Source organism: Cheilinus undulatus, linkage group 20 (assembly GCF_018320785.1).
Source record: "Cheilinus undulatus linkage group 20, ASM1832078v1, whole genome shotgun sequence".
NCBI lineage: Eukaryota > Metazoa > Chordata > Actinopteri > Labriformes > Labridae > Cheilinus > Cheilinus undulatus.
In genome coordinates this window covers 2,384,806-2,408,403 of record NC_054884.1, presented here as the reverse complement: position 1 = coordinate 2,408,403, position 23,598 = coordinate 2,384,806, and the positions used below count along the sequence as shown (strand labels likewise).

General features: G+C 38.3%; 2 protein-coding genes across 2 annotated transcripts in view; both read right to left on the bottom strand.

The window, feature by feature from the left end:
* LOC121528783 (germ cell-specific gene 1-like protein) overlaps positions 1-1,035 on the bottom strand; it is a 38,917-nt gene extending 37,882 nt beyond the window's left edge. Inside the window, exon 1 of the mRNA XM_041816374.1 lies at positions 632-1,035. Within this exon, the coding sequence (XP_041672308.1) occupies positions 632-932 (301 nt within the window). The 5' untranslated portion in view covers positions 933-1,035. The remainder of the gene's footprint in view (positions 1-631) is intronic.
* Positions 1,036-5,681: 4,646 nt separating this feature from the next.
* On the bottom strand, positions 5,682-22,356 carry LOC121528529. Its single transcript, XM_041816030.1, has 10 exons — positions 22,269-22,356; positions 22,053-22,122; positions 11,106-11,157; positions 10,662-10,748; positions 10,423-10,497; positions 10,177-10,248; positions 8,432-8,506; positions 8,209-8,286; positions 7,074-7,251; positions 5,682-5,704 (listed from the first exon to the last, which is right to left on the bottom strand). Exons 1-10 carry the CDS (start codon positions 22,354-22,356, stop codon positions 5,682-5,684), a joined length of 798 nt encoding a protein of 265 aa, XP_041671964.1.
* Between the last annotated feature and the right edge of the window lie 1,242 nt (positions 22,357-23,598).

Sequence of the window (23,598 nt, the reverse complement as noted above, 5' to 3'; positions counted from 1 at the left end):
AGAGCGGTTATTATTCAGGTTGAATATAAAGTCTGGCCTCTGAAATAAAAAGTCCTCTACTTCCATCAGTTTTTATCATCAGAATTCTAGTTTTAGCCCGTCCTCGTCCCGTACACACATGTCAGATGTATGATGTATGTTTGCTGGTATCTGACACACTAACATGGATATTAGCCCACTCTGATAAATAAAAGCTGTTCTGCATGATAAACAGGTTTTATGTGACTTATTTGGCTCAGTCCTGACAGCTGATTATCACACAGGCTTCAGATATCTGCAACACTTCTCTGAGATGGAACAATACCAGCAGTTATTGTCTGTTAAAATCAGTTTAGAGGAGCTGGGATCGGGTGTAGTTTTGCTCCAGAGCTTCTAAAAAGCTCTCTGAGTTTTAGTTTTTCTCCGAAGCCTCTCAGGTCAAAGTTGAACCTGTTATTCTGTCTTTCATGGATAAATCTCCTCAGATTAATAAATCCATGTTAGTTTTGGTCCCTGATTCCCAGCCCTAGTCTGTATTTTTGGGTTACTGATGGACCTGGCTCTCCGTGACGCAGCTTTGGCGCGCTCAGCCCATGCGCCTCACTGCGCTCCGGTCCCCCGGTCCCCCCGGTCTCCCCTGTTGCAGACTCACCGCTCATGTTGATGTTCTGCTCGCAGGAGAACCAGATCCCGGTGTGGAACTTCCTGAGGACGTACTTGTCCTCCCCGGTCTCCCAGATGTACTGAACCAGGCGGCTGTCGTTCACATTGGAGCTGTTGAACCGGATACAGAAGGGCTGCTTGCCGGTGACCGGCCCCGTGCACAGAGGTTTCACCACCTTCCGCGTGCCCTCGCACCAGAAGCTCGTGGTGAGCGCGGACACGGCCAGGAAGAGCGCGAGGAAGTTCAAGGAGAGAGCCAGAGACGCTCTCCGCCGCCGGTCTATCCCCATCACTGAGCCACCGAGTCTAATCCCTGCGCTGTGTCACACCGAGCCCTTCTAGCACGCACTCATAATCCCGTTAGTCCGGATCTCCCGGTGCTCCCCGGTATCCCGGTCCTGTCTCTCTCGGTGATCTCAGCGGGTGCGGCGCGTGCAGAGCGCCTCTCACATCTGCTGCTCCCGGAGCTCACGAGCTCAATTTGTAGGCTGCACCCCCCACACCCCCCACACCCACCTGATACACCCCTCCTCACCCTCACACAGAGGATGGAGCTCGTGGGTCTGTGAGGTGGGGAGTTTGCAGCTTTCGCCGCGCGCGCCGGGAGGAACGTTCACTCATTTAAACCGGTTTCTGCAGGGACTCCAGACCATAACCAGCAGCCTCCCTCAGGGTTTAATGTTGAACAGTCAGATTAAAAAAGCCTTTTTCTGTGTTTTTTATGGAGGTTTAATTTTCTCAGTCATTAAAAGTCTCACAAAAGCAGACCAATAAAACCCAGAATCCCCCTCAGACCTCTTCAGAGCTGGGCTGGTTTTACTCTGCTGTAAAACCAGCGAACTAAAACAGTCTGATGGAAAGATGAAGTCCAGATTGATCCAAAATCAAGAACACAAACCCGGACCTGGAAGACCAGAGAAAGACTGAACCACCAAGATTCAAGGGTTCAAGGACTCAGAGGGGCCATCGAGGGTTTCCACCACGCCAGCATGATAGAATAAAGTGCCCTCTGGGGTAGGGGTTCTCAACTGTTGGGTGAGGACCCAAAGGTGGGTCATGGGAGTGTTTTTAGTGGGTCACTGAGACGGGGGGATGACCACACCCTTAGTGCCCTGATGTTTGAAAGATCTTTGCAGTATACAGACCATGTCCTCTAAACCAGGGGGTCTCAACCTTTTCACCCCGCGACCCCCAGAATAAAGGGACCAGAGACCGGGACCCCCACAGGACCTGAAGAAGGCTGAACAGCCATAACAACCAAGAATAGTCCATAAGGGGGGTAAATGGGAGAGCTTCCTGGGGCCCAGCCAAACTGGGGGTCCATGGAGGTCAGCAAAACCACGTTTTAAAGTTAAGCTGTATTCAACCTGAATAATAACCGCTCTTATAAAAAAAAACATTTAACTTTATTTATTCACATGTGTAGTAAAAAAGGCTTCTTAAAAATGTAAATCCTTTTTGTAAAAAAAAAAAAAAAAAGATGAATGAAAATGGTTTAAAAATAGCTAAACTGGGTTAATCATGACAAAAAAATGGTGGAAAAGGTGATGAAGTTGGATTTTAAATGTAGAAGAAATGAGTTAGAAGTGGCCAAAATGAGATAAAATGGCAAATATGGGTTTAAGTGGTAAAAATGTGCATAAATAGTGGTTAAAGGGAGTTAAAATGTGGCTGGAATGGCTTTAAATTGGCAAAAATGGGTGGAAATCTGGTAAACTGGAAAATTGATATAAACTGGCCCAAAAGTGTTAACTGAGAAAGAAAAAAATACACAGATATTGGCATGTTAAATGATGAAATGTGGTTAAAATGGAAAAAATGGGTGTTTAAAGGGTTTAATAGAGACAATAATGGGTCAACAGAGGGAACGTTAGGCTTAAGTGGCAAGAATTAGTTTAGAAGAGGGAAAAACAGGCAGAAAAAAAGAGGTGGAAAGAGTTTAAAACTGACCAAAATAAGCGTTAAATGGTAAAATGTGATTAAATTGGTGAAAAGTGGCAACAGAGTAATTTAAAAAATGTTCTTAGTTTTTTCAGGGCATCTGGAGACCCCCTCTCAGTGTCTCACGGCCCCAAAGGGGGTCCTGACCCAAGGTTGAGGACCACTGGTCTAAATAGACACAATTTGGCAAAGTTGCCTCATTGGTTCTTACAATAAACACAATTATACAACGATCCCCCTTAGATTCCCTCAGTGGCTGAGGTCACAGCCACAGGAGGTTTGATTTATTCTGATCAGAGATTTAAACGTCTCTGTTCACATGGACGCTGATCTGATTCACATGTGTGTGTTCGTGTGTATTATACATTTGATCTGAATACATGCTCTGACAGCAAATCTGCTGAAAAACTGCCATAGAAGAAGAAATTCTTCTTTGCCTGTGCTGTACATAAACCACCAGCAGTCATTTGTTTAATCAGCTCCTCCCATAGTGAGATACTGGGCTGTTCTACTGTGGTGTCTTATATTATCTAATCAACTGTTGGGTGTTCTTTTAAAGTTTTGAGTGAAAGAGCTGTCTCTGCTACAGACCAGTTTGCTTTGCTCCCATGTTTCTGCTGGTCCGTCTGTGGGGCAGATGTGCGCAGTGAGACAAACCTCATCTCTAAGAGGAGAGAGAGTCAGATCAAACGTTTTCATGGATGCTGATCCAGACGACTGTCAGAATAAAGTGTTGATAGGTTTTATCAGAGCTTGTGGAACAAAGAAGCTGCTGTAAAAACGCTCCAGTATTGGATGTTTGCGTGTCTAAAACCCCCTCTGTTTCAGCCCTGCTCAGAACGAGCTGTTTCTGTGTCTGTGGCTTTAAATGTTAATGAGCTGTCTGACTCCGCCCCTGACCACACCCCTCTCTGGAAATGGATGTGGTTTAATGGGTGTGGCTCTCCTGATCCCCTTATGAAACAAAAATATATGGCAATATATTGAAAAATATAATACATTATATTAAAAAATATATTTCCATATATGGGAAAGTGTTGCATATATTTTTCAATATACAGCTATATATGCTTTGCTTATATATTGATACATATAAAACATATATTGCAATGAAAACAAAAGCTGCCCAATATTTTTTACATGTAATTGTTTTATTGAAACACTCAATTTCTTTCCATTGACACAAGTTTACATAAAGCAGATATTTATCAACTCATATAGTACTTGGTTTGCATTATAACATATTTCATGAAAATATGCATGATGGTATACATGAAAAAAGTGTTAACTGAAAAAATACTCAATAAGACGCCTTGTTAGTCATTTTGGCAACATAGTAGGAGGAAACAGATGTGATTTCATACCTTAATGGACTGAGTAGTTTCCAACTTCTACATATAAACACACCTGTGTTTATGAATTTTACACACATTGATACTTGTCAGTGCATTCAGATAATGCCTACAAAAGTACAGTTCAATCTGTTAAGAGACTGTGACACAGCAAGTAACAAAGGGAGTAAGACATTGATGCAAAAATCTGTGATCTTCATAGGACAGACTAGATTTAGGATTAAATTTTCCCTTAAACACTGTCACATTAAATATTGGTTCCTGTCCTGAAGCACTTGTTTCAGACCAAGAGCAAAGCATTTTCTGTGACCTTGTTCCTCTATCACAATATAATAGTAAAAGGTGATTTTGAGTTGGCCTTTGACAAGAAGTCTGAATATTTTTACAACTGTAGCCACAGTGAGTGAAAGTTGCTCTCTCATGACCAGTATCTCTTCACTGGTAAGCTTTTGTGAATAATGCAAACCCAGCACAACACCTTGATCTGCTACTTTTCCAACTGTTTCATTATTATTATTATTATTTTTTACCAGTTAAATGGTTATACAGCTGGATGCATTCTGGCACAGCATTCTTAATGCATCATTTCTCAAAAGAGGCAATACTTGTCTGTATGTGAATTTCTTCATTATCTGTAATGGAACACACTGAGTGCCATGAAACATTTTTCATGAAATACGACATTTTGTCCTTTGGCCAAAGTACATAACAGCATGGTGTTTATAAACAAACAAACAAACAAACACTTGACCCTTTTTCCCCTTTCAACAGACATCTACTTTGCCCTTAACTTTTTAGTCTTCCACACTGCATCTTGGAGGAATGCATGCATAGAGGCCCGCATATTGTGGCAGGTCAATTAGCATGCATTTTTCTTTGAACATTGTCACATCAAATATCTGTTTCCTGCCCTGAAGTACTCTTTTCAGACCAACTACATTTTCTACATTAATCAATGTACTGTGTGATCTGTCATACTGTCTACCAACAGCAAAGCATTTTCTGTGACCTTGTTCTTCCAGCACAATGTAATAGTAAACAGTAATGATGTGCCCATTCTGTAACAAAACGGTGAAGCTGTTCCTTTTTACTACTCTAGTGAACTCTTGTGAGTAATAGAGTTGGCCTTTGACAAGAAGTCTACTGAATATTTTCACAACTGTAGCCACAGTGACTGAAAGTTGCTCTCTCATGACCAGTATCTCTTCACTGGTAAGTTTTCGTGAATAATGCAAACCCAGCGTAACAACCTGATCTGCTACTCTTTCAAACTGCTTTAGTCTTTTTTGACCAGTTAAATGGTTATACAGCTGGATGCATTCTGGCACAGCATTTCTTAATGCATCATGTCTCAAAAGAGGCAATACTTGTCTGTATGTGAATTCCCTCATTATCTGTAACGGAACACACTGAGTGCCATGAAACATTTTAAGAATTTCCCCATTAAATGACTCAAAAATATATCCTGAATGGGCCCACAAAGGTCCCCAATTCTTTACAGACTCAGGCAAATGAAGACATAAATGTACATTAAATGACACATTAGGCTTTCCATAGAGTGTTTCAAACTGTTTGACAAAATTTACAACCAGTTTCTCGCATCTTTTTAACTCTTCTGTTGTAATAATGTCCTTGCATAGTAAGAACATGAATGTGACAAGGACTAACCAGTGCTGGTAAAAAATCTGGGGAAGAATTCCTTTCAACACAAAGACACTATAAAAGAGTAACCAGTTCTGCCACTCACTAGCCTTCCAAAATCTCCGTTGCTGAAGAGATCGGGGCACTCTCGTCACACTGCAAGGAGGCTTAATTATTAAGAGTTGTTGATCAAGTTCAGACACTTTATTCCCAATATAATAAGGTTTCTCGTGGTTTTCACTGTCCAGCCACATGCTTGCCATTTGCCAAACCACACCAAGATGTACATTATGCATATGGTCAGGAGGCATGCCAGATATAATGTCAAAATGTGGGATGTTTATAAGACAAGTGGGTCCTTTAACACCCCTCACAGGTTTTGTGGTCCGTAGAGCCTCCCTTGCATCACTTATAGTTGACGCATGGTCCCTTTTTGGAACTTCTTTGTATGGGTATGCCCTAACAGTACCATTTCCCTTTTGAACTTGTTCACCAGGATGCAGACAGAGGCTGCACCCATATTGACCATTAAACTGGGTCATGTTTTGCAGTACAGGCCTGGCAACTGAATCACACATCATAAGAGCTGCTACAACTCTACACTGTTCCAAAATGCTGTTTCTTTTCAACTTGAAGCCCACAGTTGACAACTTCTGACACTCTAGAGTGAATGGCTTTAAAAATGTATTAACATTTGGCTTTTTATTGCCAAACCACAAGCCAAAAAGTAAAACATTTTCTTTGCGTACAGGGTAAGGAAGCTCATTTACCATCCCTTGCAATGGCCAGATACTATAGAGTGATGATTTAAATACAGGCACTCCATCACAGTTGAGTGTTAAGGAGTATCCTTGAGAACAATCAAGTGGGCCTCCATTTTTGTTCAGATTACGGTACATTTTACCACTATATATATCTTCATAATTTTCAGAACTACATGTGCCTTTTCCTGACTTGAGACAATCTCTGATATCTTCTCTTTGGAGAAGATGTTCCAGCTGTGTTTGGATTGGTAAATATATGAAGAAGTTTCCATTTTTCAGTGAACTGTTTTTATCCCACATTGTGTTGCACACAGTACACTGGCCCTCACTAACTCTGTCCCCAATGTAATATTCACAGTTTGGACAGTATATGTGACATTGTAGGTGACCTTGTACTGGCTTAAATTCTTTGAAGAACAGGTGCTTTGAGGTTGAGTGTTTTCTGGACAGTGAATATTAATCAAATCCAGAAGATCGGAGAGAGCCACACCAGTGAGCGTGTGTCTCAAAACAAATGAAAGTATGAGTAAAAAACTCTGAGCTTTGGTTATTTGTGAACCAGTGTATAGAGGCTCTTTGTTTACCTGAGGAAACTCTTCATTATTGAACTCTGGCAGATGTGTTTCCTCATTTATTGACTCATCAGTACTATCTTCATATACACTGGAAAATTGTTCTCCATGAACAAAGACAGATTCAGAGTCAGCAAAAGACTGCCTGGTTTCAAACACACTGCTGTCGACACTTTCATCCAAGTCATCAGGAATTAAGTTGTTTGATGACTGAGATGTTGGGCTCAAATGTTGTGGGTCACTGGAGTGAAGATCAAATTCTGTGGAACATTCATCTTCAAACAAGAGTGGGGATGTAGAATATCTGGGCGTAACTTCACCACGGTCTGCTTGCAGGCTCTGTAATAGGGAAAAAGAAAAAAAAGCAATTCTGATCTTGAATATTCCAGAACTATAATAAAACAAAAATGACTATACATAGACACAAAATTTGTGATACCTATGTCATCATAAACCTTTTACAAATGCAATTATTTTGCACAATAGGAAATTAACATTTCAGAGGAACTTCCTGGGTTTTTAGGACTCATGGAACTTACCAATTTTTATACAAAAAGCAAGAAACTTGAGAATTTGGATTTGTAACCCTTCAACTTGCAAAGTGGGACAACAGCAATGATTTTAAATGCAAACCCTGAAGCAGTCCTTCCAAAACCCCTTCTGTGTAATTTGACAGGGTTCGCAACAGCAACAATTTACCTGGCCATGATACCTGGTGTACTCTGCCTCCTTTGGGTGTTAATAAGTCTCACTGGGAACTGTTTCACTGCTAAAGAGCACAAGCAAACTGCATCTATCCACCGCTAATTTGTTGTAGGCAAATATATAGGTTTTACCAGTGCTTTTCACCAGGAAGTAGTTCCCATCAAAAACTTGTTATCCCCAAGGCCCATGGATTATGTAATGCATCCATGCCATTGCTTTTTTTTTTTAGTCTATTTCTTTTATTGTTAAATCAATTCCTAAATTTAAAGAGCAATATCAGGTGGTTTTAGAAGCAATGCTGCTACCTCCTGTATGTTGTATGGAAAAAGACATGGCTCTGTCTCAAGTGGCCATGGGGTAAACAGATCATGACAAAATTTTCATTTTTGATTGAACTGTTCATCTAAGGCTCAATGCTTCAGCAACTGTTTGAACTTGCCCAAATGATTAATCTTACCGGATTCAAGTTCTGTTGTGAGAACAACAAAACAAAACAGGATGTCTTATTTGTAAAACTAAATCTGCTGAATTTAACTGTGACTTACAGCATTTGTGAAACTAACCCATTCATATACTTTCCTTTCTACTTACAGTGGTGGGTTGAGCATCAAGAGTGTCTTCAGAGAAGTTTTCAAAGTCATGGTCTGAATCATCACGGCCCATCACGTTCTGTTTTGTGACAACAATAACTAAGTCTTTACTAATCTCAAAATGAAACACCTCATCACACAAATTCACAGGACAGGACAGGCTTATGCTTTGATTTGAATCAAGTATTTACTGATCATCTACACACATTTCAATTGATACCTACAGAGACTTCTTCTCCCGAAAGACACTGCTGTCCTCTAAGAGGGGTCCAAGATTCAGAGAGATTGTCGAATGTCCTCTAAAATATAATTTAAAACAACCATTTACATATATAAATAACAACAATAAATGTGTTAGCCTATATAGGCTACTAAACAACAAAAAAGCGTGAAGATCCCCTTAATCATTGTTTACAATTTAGCTTTTTCCCCCACATGAGAACAGGTATGACTCATTCTTTAATCCTTGGTTAAGGTTAATTCAAGTTAATTCAAGTTGTAGGTTCATCATTTGATGTTTAAACCCACATGCCTTTCTTTTGAATTCTAGTTCCCAAGGTTTCCAATGCACGTTTTCTCTTGATGCAAAGCTGCAGCCATAAAACAATGGCATCTTGGTTTTGAAGGTATCACTCAATATAAGTGTGATATGGCTTCAACAGAGCTGCAGCTAGCACACAGCATGCATGTGACATCGCTGTAAATTTGAGTTGGAAGGGTTAAGCCAGGCAAGCAAAGGTTGAAGATGGCATTAAATATTAAAGCTGCATTAATAAAACAGTTTGTTTAATGTTGTCTGATCTCAAATTAGTACCAGGTGAAAGATACATGGTACTTAGGGTAAAGTCACCAAAACCATGTCCATCTTCAGAACCATCACCAGAGACATGGTCAGAGGAATTACGATTCAGGTTCTGTTGAACAACAATAAAATGTCTGAAATTGTTTTCACATTATTTTAGTGAAGTTGTCAAGAGCCAATACAACTAGAAAAGCACTCGAAGTCCCAGCCCAGTCCCCCCATGCTGTGATTTACTCGTAAAATTAATTTGATCCGGATCACTCCTAAAATCTAACCAGTTCTTCCTTATGCCATTTGTGACATTTCCTGAAAATTTCATCAAAATCTGTGCATAACATTTCAAGTTATGTTGCTAACAAACTAAAAAACCCTCCCAATTACATAACCTCCTTGGCTGAGGTAATTAAAGACAATGACCCGAAACTAGGCTTTGACTGTTTCAGTATTACATTAAACCAGGGTATAGTATGATTTTCAATACTGACAAAAATACAGATGCTCTTCTGAGATGCTGTGTTGAGGCAATGTGTTGTAGTGTGCGGCACACGCCACCACACAGGTCAGTCTAGCAGCTGAGCCGAGAAACATGTCATCTGAGACAAAGTTACAAGACTAGCTAATAAAAAGGATGCCTCTGCTTACGAGTGCTAAGATGATACAGGTAAGCCAGCAAACACAGCAGACTACTGGTCAGAGTAGTGTGTCACAGTACATGAGTAACAGCTAAGTGAGTGGCAGAGAGTAATGGTGAATTCACATTGGCAGTAAATGCAGCTACAGTCTAGGCTACAGTTTGTTATAGTTGCAGATTCTCTTAATCAAATTAAAACTCTTGAACTGTGTGCTGTTTCTCAACTACGGGAACAGTGTCACTATGATAATCGGCACTGCCTCCAGTAAGGGACTACTATCTGCAATGTAGTAAAGACAAGTTGAGTCTTTCTACACCAGTTTCATGCAAATTCCGCCATTATACCCTGGCAAAATGTCAAAAAAAGTATGAAGGCATAAGAAGAAGATACCACCCAAGCTTACCTAAAACCTATCAACCTTTTAATATATATATATTAATCTATGTTGTTGCAAACACAGGCCAGATTTCTGCTACAATTATTAGCATTTCTACAGAATATGCTGTTATCTAGACATCACATGACTGAAACTTACAGAGGCTTCTGCTCCTGACAGACTTTGTTGTCCACTGAGAGGAACCCAAGCTTCAGAATCATCATCAGTTATCTAGAAAACAAATGACACAATAAATAACCATACACAGTTTACAAAACAGCCTGCATGTGATCAGAGTTACTCAGTTCTAACTTTGTTAATTCTTAAAATATTATTGGACAAAAAACATCCTCATATGAAGAAAGTGCAATTAAACAAAGAAAAGAAAAAGTAGACTATACTTACGGCACAGTGGGTGACATCATGTGCATCTTTGGATTGACTGTCAGACTCGTGGTCAGAGGAATTAGGATTCGGGTTCTGTTATATGAGAATAATACCAACATTCTAACCAACTTAACACATTGTGTTACATTGAAATATTAATAAAACACAGAAACATAGGGAATACACCACTGAGCTATTATTAGTATAATGTATCATGACTATCTTGGTAACAAAAAAAGTAAGCTTTTGAAACTAACATCTGCTTCTTCTGCTGTTCCTGGTAGACTTTGTGAAGATTTTCCACTCAGGGGGCTCCACACCTCAGAACTGTCAAGGGGTCTTGCCTAAAAAATTAAAAAAAAGGAAAGATCTCCCTACATATCATGTCCAAACCACTTTCTATGGAATGAGTGCACCTTCAATATTGTCTTAAGACTAAAAGCAATATTATGAAGTTATTACGCATTATCACACACTATCAACTAGCAAGGCATTGTCACAGTTTAAGTATCATACATATTCCAAAATATTGATAATGACCTCAGGTGCAGGAGTGGGGTCTGGCAATACAAGATTGACTGTAAAAACTTTTTTTTTGTCTTCCATTTTTAGCATGTGCTGCCACTTGACACTTGTATTTTCCAAAAGGTTTACAAAAAGGTGTGAATTTGTATTGCCATATTATAAAGTTCATCACTCACCAAATCCTGGGTTGACGTATCAATCTGAATACTGGCGTCTGCCTGTGCTTTCCTATGAGAATGCAAACATAAGGAAAAAAAAGAACTTTTCCGAGTTACTTCACTATAAAGTTATTGAATTACTTTATCGATTGCATGTAAAGATAATGATTTACTCAAAAACGTAACTTTAACATTAATTTAAATATTTGCTTTAATTTCATTATTAATGAGCACATACACAGTTATATTATTTTAGTGTACCTACTAGGGGTGTAATGAAATAGTCAACTCGTGATACGATACAAAATACTCATGATACAATATAAAAAATGAAAAAAAAAATTACCCAGTGAAGATCTGTGTAACGGATTTTTGTTGATAAAAACAATTTGACTACAAAAGTTGGAGACAGTATGTGGGAGTGTTTAGCTTCACAAAGAAAGAATGAAAACAAATTTAACAGTCTCACTGGTTCTTATTTATTATTTCTTAAACATAAAGGTTTTGAAAGCTTTTGTCTTAGGACCTTTATACTTTCGGCTCAAAATGCACAAACCAAAATCAAATCTCTCAGCTTATAACAATTATAACAATTCTGTTTTTAACAAGTAGATCACTACCTTGCTGAGGCTGAAACTACAGCAAAAAGACATTATCTAAGAAACAAACTAAAAACACCTGAGTCAGGCCACAAAATCTGGTCTTTTGTTTTTCAGTCTTCTCCTAACTATGTGCACAAAACAACCAAGTATTTTGTCATCTTCTGCCATTCTCCTGTGCAGAATGTTAGAATAAATGTTATATTGAGTTAACTTAAGACTAGTGCAAAATACAAACATAAAATTCTGTCTCTCCAGAGATGATTGCAAAAATACATTTTTTTAGTTTCTTCCATTATGCAGACTTACAAACATACAAAAGTTATTGCTGCCTGTCTTCAGTACAAAATAAAATGCTCTCTGAAAATATTAATTATTTGTAGTTTTTTTTTCTTATTCAGACTACAATACAAAATACAAACATAAAATCTCAATCTCACTAAAAAGTGCTTTGTTGTTGTAAACAATGATGACTACTCCATTCTTGAAATGAAAAGGCAAAATAAGAAATTAAATTTTCCTCAAAGTAAATTAATAATGTCCTCATTAAGTTTTGGGTTGGTATATTATTTTCAATGAACTGCCTTATTTTTTGCCTGGAACAAGTGCATATTTTTGTTTGTTTGTTTTTTCCAAGATTATTTTTGGCGTTTTTTTTTTTTTTTTATTTTTTTGCCATTATTTAGCCTAGATAGAGGACAGTGGGAGACACATGCCTCAGAGTCAAAACTCTTAGATTTTTATTTTCTTAATGGATATCAAGTCTATGCTAAAATTAAAATACTGTTAATCTGCTTTTTATTAGAAAAAACTACAGCAGATTACAAGAACATCTCTAATTTTCACTCTGACAAATCTTCACCAGAGAATATTAAGTGTCCAACTTCTCCTGTCCTCTGCTCTATACTGTATGGAGGAAATGTTTTCATACATGTGTCTAATAGTAATTAAAATATCTCTTTAAATAATAGATGACTTACAATTGGCGCATGAAGCTCACATTTGGAGAACATTAAACAACTGATGTGTAATGTAAGAAGAAATAAACACACCATTTAGTTGAATTCTCTTGGGCTCCTAAGTGATCAGTTACAGACTTTTATCCTTCTGCCTCTGTTTCTCACTGCCTCAGTGAACTGATTTAAAGTTTCAGAGTTTCTCTCTTTTAAAACCGTTAAATATTGATTTATGGCAAATTTATATTTAACCCTGAATATACAAACGTTTAAAAGTTTCAACAACATTTAAAGTATGCACACCTTTGCGGAGGTTTTTATCATTTAGATCACCCTAAACAAACGGAGTATTAATCAAACAATATTTAGACATGTCAGTGTGAGTGTGTGTCCTGTCCATATATGTCTGTGAGTGTCGCGTTTATGTGTGTCATACAGCATCAAAGCCCTCGGCGCAGCGTAAAAATGCACGAATGGATGAAGAGATCAGACACTTTTCTGTTATTTTGGAGGTAAATTTTAGCTTTTATGTTCCAAAAAGCCTCTCTATAACAAGCCTAAATCATAAGGGCTAACAGACAAGCATTTTCAGAGTGAAGCAAAAGTTGTGACACTGATAAATTCAACCCACCGTCTTGGCTACTTAGAGTCACGCTGCTACCCGCCACGGCCGAAATCCACCCGCATTTGGCTCGTTGGCGGGTGTAAATGTCAAACCCTGCTTATCACCATATTCTTGCTTCATTGCTGGAAAGCCAAAATTACTCCATTCAACCGACAAGAGTCACGGAGCATCCACTATCTTCACCTTGTCCGCCGTCTTATATAAACACTGCAGCATGTGAACACATCTTAATGTAACCATATATCCTGAAGTTAGCTAATTAGCTATCATCCTGCAAATTTCAGCACCGATTTCAACATTCGATTTCTATTTTTAACTTGACTAGTTATAAAGTTAAAACTTCCGGTTGTAACTAAAACACTAACCTTTTTTTCCATCGTTTTGTTCTCGCTGGAATCTCTGTTTTATCGTAACGGGAAGAATATATTTTCTTTTCAGTCGGTGCATTCTTTTCTCCTTGAGACCTTGAGACATATCCTGGTCTAGTGAACAAAAGACACGACATGGACCAGTGAGCTGTCATTGGTCGAAAAACAGAAGATTTTTGAACCAACGATATTAGCCAATCACAGCACAGTAGGGCGGGACAACGCAGGCAGTGCGGCGCACTCTTGGGAAAAGGAGGGAGAAAGACTGTTAATTTTACGTTGCTGATTAAAATGTCTAAGACTCGGTTTGCCCTAGTGTCTTGGGCTAATGGACCAGACAAAGATGCGCTTAGTATCGTACCAACAAAATGGATAATTGACTTTGACCCGACTGATATTTCAAAGACATATCTTGTGGAATGTCGCATGGCTAACACCAAGAAGCCTGTCAACGGATGGCAAGTTGAGCAAGCAGTGGTGATACAGCTAGCAGGTAAGTTCAGCTGTAATTTTAATAGTGACCCCAGTTTAAATTAGAGAACTTTTGGGCCAGCATGCTAAGAATGTGACATTTAATATTGTTAGTAATTAGCAATTTATTTCATCTTAGATGTATCTTAAAGAGTGGGTAAGAGATTACATATTTATGTTAGCCAACTGGAAGTTAGCATCGCACTGGTTCACTTGGCAAAAACCTTATGAGTTTTTTTTTTTTTAAATTATGGCTGAAAATAAGCTCTGAGAAAGAAAACTTACCTAAAACGTACTACTTTTCAAATGTTGTTGACATTGTCAGAAAGCTAATGATTCTGCTTAATGTTCATTATTAAAGCAATAGTGGGTGTTGGTGTGGACTGCATCAAACTGTGCAGTGTTTCTAATATTCTGCCCCTCTTGTATGAGGGGCAGAATATCTATTGTACAAAATATTAGGAACACCTTTAGATATAATGCACTCCGAACCAACACCCACTACCACCTCAATAATAAACAGAAAGAAGATCAGCTTTATGACAGCAACAAAAATTGGAAAAGTAATAACAATAACCAAAATAATTTAGTTGAAGTAGAATTTATGACAGAGCAGTTGTATAGGCTGACATTATATTGTGCAGGTGTACCTAATAAAGTGTCTGGTGAGTGTATATCCCATAAATACATTTAATTTGCACAATGTCCATCTAGCTTTACATTTTCTTAACATTGCAACTTATGACAAAAATCAATAATGGGGCACATTATTATTTAAAATTATGATAAATATATGTAATGGTGCTTATTATTGGCATTTCGTTGAGATTAAACATAATATCTTCCAACATTATTGTAGACAAAGAATCTACACTGAAATCTGCTGAGCAAGAACTTTTAAGAGTGGACATGGCAGAGGACCACAAGAGATCCAGGAAACCAAAACGTCTGTACTATGATGAAGATGAGGATTCAAGTCCTTCTGAAATTCCAAAAAAGGTAATTGAACCACTATACAATGCACAAGGTGGTGGAACTAGATCACAATGGGATGTGACCAAAGACAGCACTACCATCTATACAAGCCCTTTCCACATTCTTTCATTTCATTAGTGTGCAATTCTACTTTGAAATAGATTTTCCGTCAGTGAGCTACACCATGCTGTATACTGCATATAAATAATGTAATCTGATTACTTTTTAAGAAGAAAGGAATTGATAATTAAAAACATTAGCAAAATTGTAACTGATATCAGTTTGTGCAGTATTTCTGTGTTAGTTCATCAGTAATCAAAAATGAAAATTGAATATCTTCATCCCATAGAAGAAGCCCAAACTTGCAGCTCAGAGACGGGCTGAGGAAGAAATTCTTTCTGAAGAAAGCCAACTTACCCCTGGATTCCAGAGTCCAGAAGAATATTCAAGCAATGGAAGTAATACTCAAATCATTGACCTCCAGAACCAGGTCAAGGCTTTGCAGAAGGAAAACACCAGACTCCGCAACATGGTTGTCAAAGGTAAGTATCTCTTTTAGATTCAATAGTAACAAGTATCTTTTTGTTACGGATTAAATTCATTGATGTGTACCTCTTTTTATTTCATGAAATAGATTATTGTGGTAGGAACAAATGGCTTTGCTGCCAGATGAATCTTGAATTTCACCCTGCATTTACACACGAGAAAATAGGTGGGCTTGCATTCAGCAAACCAATTATTAGTTGCCTTTAGTTGAGTACAGGAGACAAGAAATAATAAATACAATTGCTGAATTGTATTTCAAATGTAATCTTCAACAATAACAGTGGTTTTTACATTCTTAAAATGGGCTTGGTACCCAAACCTTTGCAGTGATTGCAGTTACCCACCATTGAAACAGATCATGTTTAACACTACAAACAACTGTGCTGGGTTACTAATCTTGTAAATTCAGGAGCAACATGGGAGAGCATTAACAGTAAGGATTTTAACACTGTGCAGCCCACAAAAGTAATAAACCACAAACATGATACAAATCTGCAGCTTTTGATAGAGTAATTCAACAAACATAATACATTTCCCACAAATGTTATAACAGTTGCCTACTACAAACATAATACCTAATTGTCTGAAAATGTAATAGCTATTGCATTTGTAGATTTGGAGGGCAAGAAGGTAAAAAAATCTTCAGCTTTCACAGTTGGAATTAACCTCCCACAAATTTACCTTCTCTCTCTCTCTCTCTCTCTCAAACACACACGTAGCTTTATCATTCCTCGTCAGTTGACAGAATTATTTGAGGCACGAAAATATCTTGTTCTTATAGATTTATTTATTTATTTATTTATTTATTTATTTATTGCATAAGCACAAAGCCTGTTGTAATTGGGATGTCTCTGCAGCAGGTTCATCTATGTTTCATTAGCCTGCCGGTTCAGCACCACAGACAGCACACGGACAGGTTGATGGCCGAGACCCTGACAGGCTGAAAAGTCAAAAGTAATAGCTATTAAATCTGTGGGAAATTACGTATGATATTTGCAGTAGCCAAATGCTTTAACATTTGCGGGCATGTATTATGTTTGTGATTAATTACGTTTAGGGGCTGTTATTACTTTGGCGGGTGTCACAAGCATTATTCAGATCATTACGTTGTATAAAAAGACCTAGTTGTTTTCATCTGTGTTAACTAAATGCTACTCAATTATCTCTGCTGGAATGAGATACCACCAAAGTTTTTATTTAGGGACTTTTATCATAGTTAAGAGAAAACAAAATGCTATTGCCTGATCTGAACACTCATAACAGGCACGAAAATACTTAAGTGCCAGAAAAGAGGTAACAGAGGAACCAAACTCAGGGCCAGCTGCCTGCTGCTCATTCATTAAAACATACCCTCTGCTGGCCAGAGTGTGCAACACAGCAAAAGTACAACATCTAAGTGAAGTACTTTTTTTTCCCATCATATTAATATATATTATATTTTTAATTACATTTTTTCCCAGAGATTCCAGCCATGTTAGTGGACATGAGAAAGGTTCTCACCAAGAATAATTCCTCCAAAGAGCTCAACATCTCTGAGATTCAAAGTGAGGAAGAAACTGTGACACCTTGCAGACCTTCAGAGGTAAGTCTTTTGCAGTTGCTACATTTGGGGTAGAAATGAAACCATAAAACAGCATTCAGTTGCTTGTGGTGATTTTCTTTGTATTTTGTTTTTCTTTTTTTTCACAATTAATAAGGTGAAACTGGGGAATGATGGCACCACCACTGTCTCATCCCATTGTTGGGAGACTGCAAAAGCACAAAATTCCGCCAGTGGGATGGCACGAGTCCTGCTGATGGGCCTCTTCAGTGTTGATGTTCTCCTGAAGTCCAACCTGACAGGAGGGATCAACAAGGTTGATCCCACAGCAGAGCGACGACAGGCTCTTGATGGGAAAAAACTGCAAGCTTTACTTGGTAAGATTTCCTATATTTTCAGAGCTGGCAGCAAGCTTTGGTGTGTTTGTAATAATTAATACATTATTCAGACAGCTATTCTAAATTTCAAGGACAAGTAGCCTTCTGTGGTTAATAGTAGTAGTTAGAATCAGATGAGCACCTAATGTCAAAATCATTGCAAAGGACTTTTAGGACACACATCATATGGGTTAAGCAAATACTAAAATACCAGCTCAGTAGAGTATTGTTTGACTTGAGTCAGCAGCATATGCATATACCTAAACCTCAGTTAAATGCAAAACCTCTTCATAAAAATAGCATAACCACAGGCAACTTTCCTCCAAAAACAAATCAGTGAAATTTAGTAAGCTATAATTCAATACAAATTAGTTTGTTACTGACTCCATCTCTGTAAAATTAGTCTAACAGTAGACATACCTGAAACCCCAGTTTGCAAGGCTATACAGTCAAATCATTGGTTCTCAACCTGGGAATTGGTGCTCCTGAGAGGGTCACAAGATCATTTCCAGGTGTCTCCAAATAGTTTTGAAGAAAAAAATAAAATATTTATCCATTACATTGCCTGTACCATAGATATTTTTTGCCTTAAAATACATTTAATTGAATATATTCATGAGAATCAAAGAGCGCAGGTATACAAATTCTGATTGGACACATAAAAAACCCCATTTGACACTTTCAGAATAACATGAGTGGGGTCTCAGCTGAAGATGGTTGAGAACTACTGCTCTATATTTGCCAATTATTTAGCACCAAGCAGCATGTTCTATAGCAGGCCCACTTTCAACTGGCATACAGTAAATTAATACATTCACATTAAAATGCTTTTATAGACTTCAGTGAGGGGGCTGTCACTGTCATATCACGGTTTTGGGATTGTCTGAGAACATCTGGATCCAGGGCTATGAGTTCATATATCAGTTTGCAGTTTAGTTCATATTTATCAGGGTTTGTCATGACTTGATAGGATTTCCTGTTGTACCACTCTGAGGCCAATATTAAATTTGATATATCACAATCTCTTGGGCAGATTTACATGAACAAATGATTGGCATGTAAAGAATGAACCATTAAACAATAAATATAGTGACCTCATGTCCTGTCCACTGATAGTGCCATCTTCAGGCCAAAATGTATAAACTATTCAATTATCTGCATTCCTCTCTTATTTACCAAGCCCACCCATGTTTTAATTTATTATGGATATTGTCATATCTATTTGTTATTGCCCTGTTCTGCAGATGCAGTTGTAACCCACTATCCAGGAACCAAGGTATCAGATGTAAGAAAATCCATCAACACAAGAATCTGTGAGTTAAGGCACCAGGTGAAGAGAAAAAACAAGATGGACTGTTAAATAGGATAACAGACTGTTCATTTCGGTCCTTTCCATCTTTTATTCTTTCAACGTTCTGGACCGTGTCTGTGATAACTGATTATGTTTTAAAATCGGCTATCTTTGAGAGTTAATGGTTCAAATCTATTCCAATGGCAAGGCCAGTTAAATATTACTTTTCACTACATGGTTTCCAGATGCTGTGATGCAGGGCCTTGTTTTAATGTTTGATCAGGTTACGTTTAAGGGTAGGGAAGGAAATTCTGGAGAAGGTGGTTGATGAATGAGTCCAATTCCCAGGTCGCAAAATACCAGTCTTTTGGGTTATACTTTCTGGCTGAATACCGATCCAAAACGCTGGTAGTTGAGAACCAGGGAATGACACCCAGCAATCAAGTATCTTCTTCCAGAATACCTTCCTTACCTTTAAAGCTGGCTTAAAGTGTAATAAATTGCTCCAATGGCAAGGCAGAATAAGTATTAAGTTTGACAATATGGTGTTGAAGCATTGGTGTATGGTTCAAAAAAGGATTAAAGATTATTTTGAATGGTTACCCATTAGTCTGTACTATTTTTAACATGTTGCACACACACATATTGCACACACACACACATGCACTATATATATTCACATATATATCTCTATATATAGAGATATATATGTTATATATATGTGTGTGTGTGTATATTTACAAATATATGATTCATTATATATTTGTGTATATTGTACATACATGTTCCCATATAAATATAAATATATTGTCCATATATTTTGTGTTATATTACAATATATTGAAAAATACATAAGGAATTGCCGCTTTCCATATATTGAAATACATATGACAATATATTTACTCATTATATGTTAATATATTTATTTATATATTTAGCAGTATACTTCACAATATATGTTTGTATATATGTGCATACATATATACATACATATATTATGAAATGTATTTCTAAATATATGTAATTATATATTTAGTAATACACTTCATAATATATGTATGTTTATATGTGCATACATATATGAATACATATATTATGAAGTGTATTACTAAATATATGTAATACACTTCATAATATATGTATGCATATATATGCACATATATACATTCATATACTATGAAGTCTATTACTAAATGTATGATTACATATATTAATATATATGAGTAAATATATTGTCATATATCTTTCAATATATAGAAAGCGGCAATTCCTTATGTATTTTTCAATATATTGTAATATAATACAAAATATATTGACACAATATATTATTCTGTATATTTTCTATATATATATATTATATAGTTACATATATTTTTATGTTAATTTTCAGTCAGTAATATATTGATAGTCAATATATAGGGAAATATATTTTCTTTGCATAAGGGGATCCTCAGGGATCAGGAGAGGAGGGCAGAACTTTCACCCAAGCAGGGAGGGCCAACCGAAGCTGGGGGCGGGGCTAACTCCCCACATGACATCATGAGGGGTTAATCTGAGAACAGTTTGTTTCAGCACACATTTTCTGAAAGGTGGAGAAAGAGAGGAGGGATGGAATGAATTATTTCTGGTACCTGGCATTTTAGTGAGTTGTCAACAAAGATGGCTGAGCTAGACTACATTGAGAGGATCGCTGCTCTCTATCTGCAGTGACTAATAAATAAACTCCCACCTCCTCCTCAGCTCAGTTTCATTCATGTACCGGAAGAACAGACAATTTGTGTCATATACACCGGGTTCCAAATGATTCTGCAAATTGGATTTTAGTGTCATAAATATTCTTTGTTTTTCAGTTAAACTCTTGGATGGTTTTGTGTCTCAGGGCTCTTTGGATCACTGACATCAATCTCACACACCTGTGATCATTAGTTTGCCAGGTGAGCCCAATTAAAGGAAAACTACTGAAGAAGGACGTTCCACATTATTAAGCAGGCCACAGGTTTCAGCAATATGGGAAAGAAAAAGGATCTCTGCTGCTGAGAAGCCTCCAACAGAGCAATGACTTGGACAAGGTGTGAAAACATGAGATATTTCAGGAAAACTTCAGCATGACTTCATCGTACTGTGAAGAAATTAGTGTCTGATTCAGAGCACAGACGGGTTCCTGCAGATAAAGGCATAATGAGGAAGGTTTCTGACAGACAAATTCATGGGATTAAGAGAGCAGCTGCTAAAATGCCATTACAAAGCAGCAAACAGGTTTTTGAAGCTGCTGGTGCCTCTGGAGTCCCACCAACCTCAAGGTGTAGGATCCTCCAGAGGCTTGCAGTTGTACATAAACCTACTATTCAGCCCCCCCTAACCAATGCTCATAAGCAGAAACGGTTGCAGTGGGCCCAGAAACACATGAAGACTCATTTTCAAACAGTCTTGTTGACTGATGAGTGCCGTGCAACCCTGGATGGTCCAGATGGAGGAGTAGTGGATGGTTGGTGGATGGCCACCATGTCCCAACAAGGCTGTGATGTCAGCAAGGAGGGGGCGGAGTCATGTTTGGGCCAGAGTCATGGGGAGAGAGCTGGTAGGCCCCTTTAGGGTCCCTGAAGGTGTGAAAATGACCTCGGCAAAGTATCTAGAGTTTCTGACTGACCACTTTCTTCCATGGTACAAAAAGAAGAACCGTGCCTTCTGTAGCAAAATGATCTTCAAGCATGACAATGCTCCATCTCATGCTGCAAAGAATCCCTCTGTGTCATTGGCTGCTATGGGCATAAAAGGAGAGAAACTCATGGTGTGGCCCCCATCCTCCCCTGACCTTTAACCCTACTGAGAACCTTTGGAGCATCCTCAAGCTAAAGATCTATGAGGGTGGGAATTTGCATGATTCCCAAAACACATTCACAGCATTCATGCTGCTTCAGGCAAACTCACGTCTACTCGCGTGTTTACATCAACTTTACAACTCGCACAAATGATTTTACTTGCGTGAACACATTAGGGAACACTCTGTGACAGTGTCTCTCAGCTGCCTTTTAAATGGACAAAAAAGATAAAAAGCCTTTCAGGGTGGTCTCCCTGTGGGCAGGGTCTCCTCTCAGTGATGAACCACATGTCTAAAAGTGGAGAGAAGTGGATTTGAAACTATTCCACTTTAACTGTTTGCCAGCTTTAAACACTGGTGCCCCACGGCACACAGCAGGTGTCCTCTGTATCATTTCACCCTGAGTCCACCACTGATGACGGTGTGCCTGGAAACACCTGTGGCATAAAGTCCATGACGTATGGAAGGTCTAAGCAGACAGATTCATGTTATATTAGCAAGGTGTAAAAATGACATCCACATCATTAAAAATGTTTAACCTTCCCCTGGGTTTCTCATAGTTTCACTGAACTTTTATAAGCTCAGCCCACTGCTGACATCAGGTGGTCTTCGTACCAGTCTCACCCCTCCTCTCAAACATCCTGAGTCCACCACAGTCCTGACGACCCTTTAAAACCTGGAGTCCAGTGATGACCGTCTCCATGTTGGATGTCTGCAGCAGGAAGAGTGGGGCTTTATTATAGCAACAAAAGAGAAAACTCATGAAGATGTGTGAATTAGAACAAGTACTGTGTACCCCAGTCCTCATGGATCCACCAGAACATGAACTAATCTGCAGGAGGATTTGTAAAAAAGTCTCAGGATGCTTTTATAGTTCTGCTTTTTCTGACTGTGAGTATATAACTCTGCATGGTTCCTAAACCAAACAGCTCTCTGATTCATATCTTTAGTATTTTAATGATAAACAGTTCAATCCTACATGTCCCACAATGCAACAGGGTTTTTATTAGTGAATGGACACCCTTTGTAGTGGTCCCCCATGAATGTTCTTTAAGACATCATGTGTCCGGTTTATGAAACACGTTTCCTGATTCCGGTCCCAAAACGACACGGATGACATCACTATGACATCATCAGGGTTATTTCTCCCGACTGGATGAATCTTCTTTGAGAACATTAAGCAAGCGTTCCCATCTGCACTGTGATTCATATTTCTGACATTAGTGTTCAGTGATTGTTGTTTTCAGCGTGAATCACAGCCGAGTCATTCTGCTGTTACAGAAGAACAAACAGTCGTCAGAATAACTCTGACACTGATAAAACAGAGGAGAACACCGCAATTAATAAAAGAGGTTACACAACCCCAATCCCAAAAAAGTTGGTACGCTGTGTAAAATGAAAATGAAAACACAAGTCGGTGATTGCCACATCTCATAAACCCATATTTAAGTCACAGGAGAATACAAACAACATCTCAGATGTCGAAACTGAGACATTTTCACATTTCATTAAAATTTTACCTCATTTTAAGTTTGATGGCAGCAACACATCTCAAAAAGAAAGGGACGGGGTCATGTTTCCCAAACAGCAACGGTAAAAATGACACATGGCTTTGCTCTAAAACCTCCATCCACTTTTCAGCAATGATACTCAGGATCAACAGCTGGATGGGATCTATCCTTTTTAGTCCACATCACATGGTGTCCATGGCTTCCAAAAGTAATCTCACATTTTGATTCCTCTGACCACAGAACAGTTTTCCATGATGATTCCTCTGACCACAGAACAGTTTTCCATGATGATTCCTCTGACCACAGAACAGTTTTCCATGTTGATTCTCTGACCACAGAACAGTTTTCCATTTTGATTCATCTGACCACAGAACAATTTTCCATAATGATTCCTCTGACCACAGAACAGTTTTCCATGTTGATTCTCTGACCAC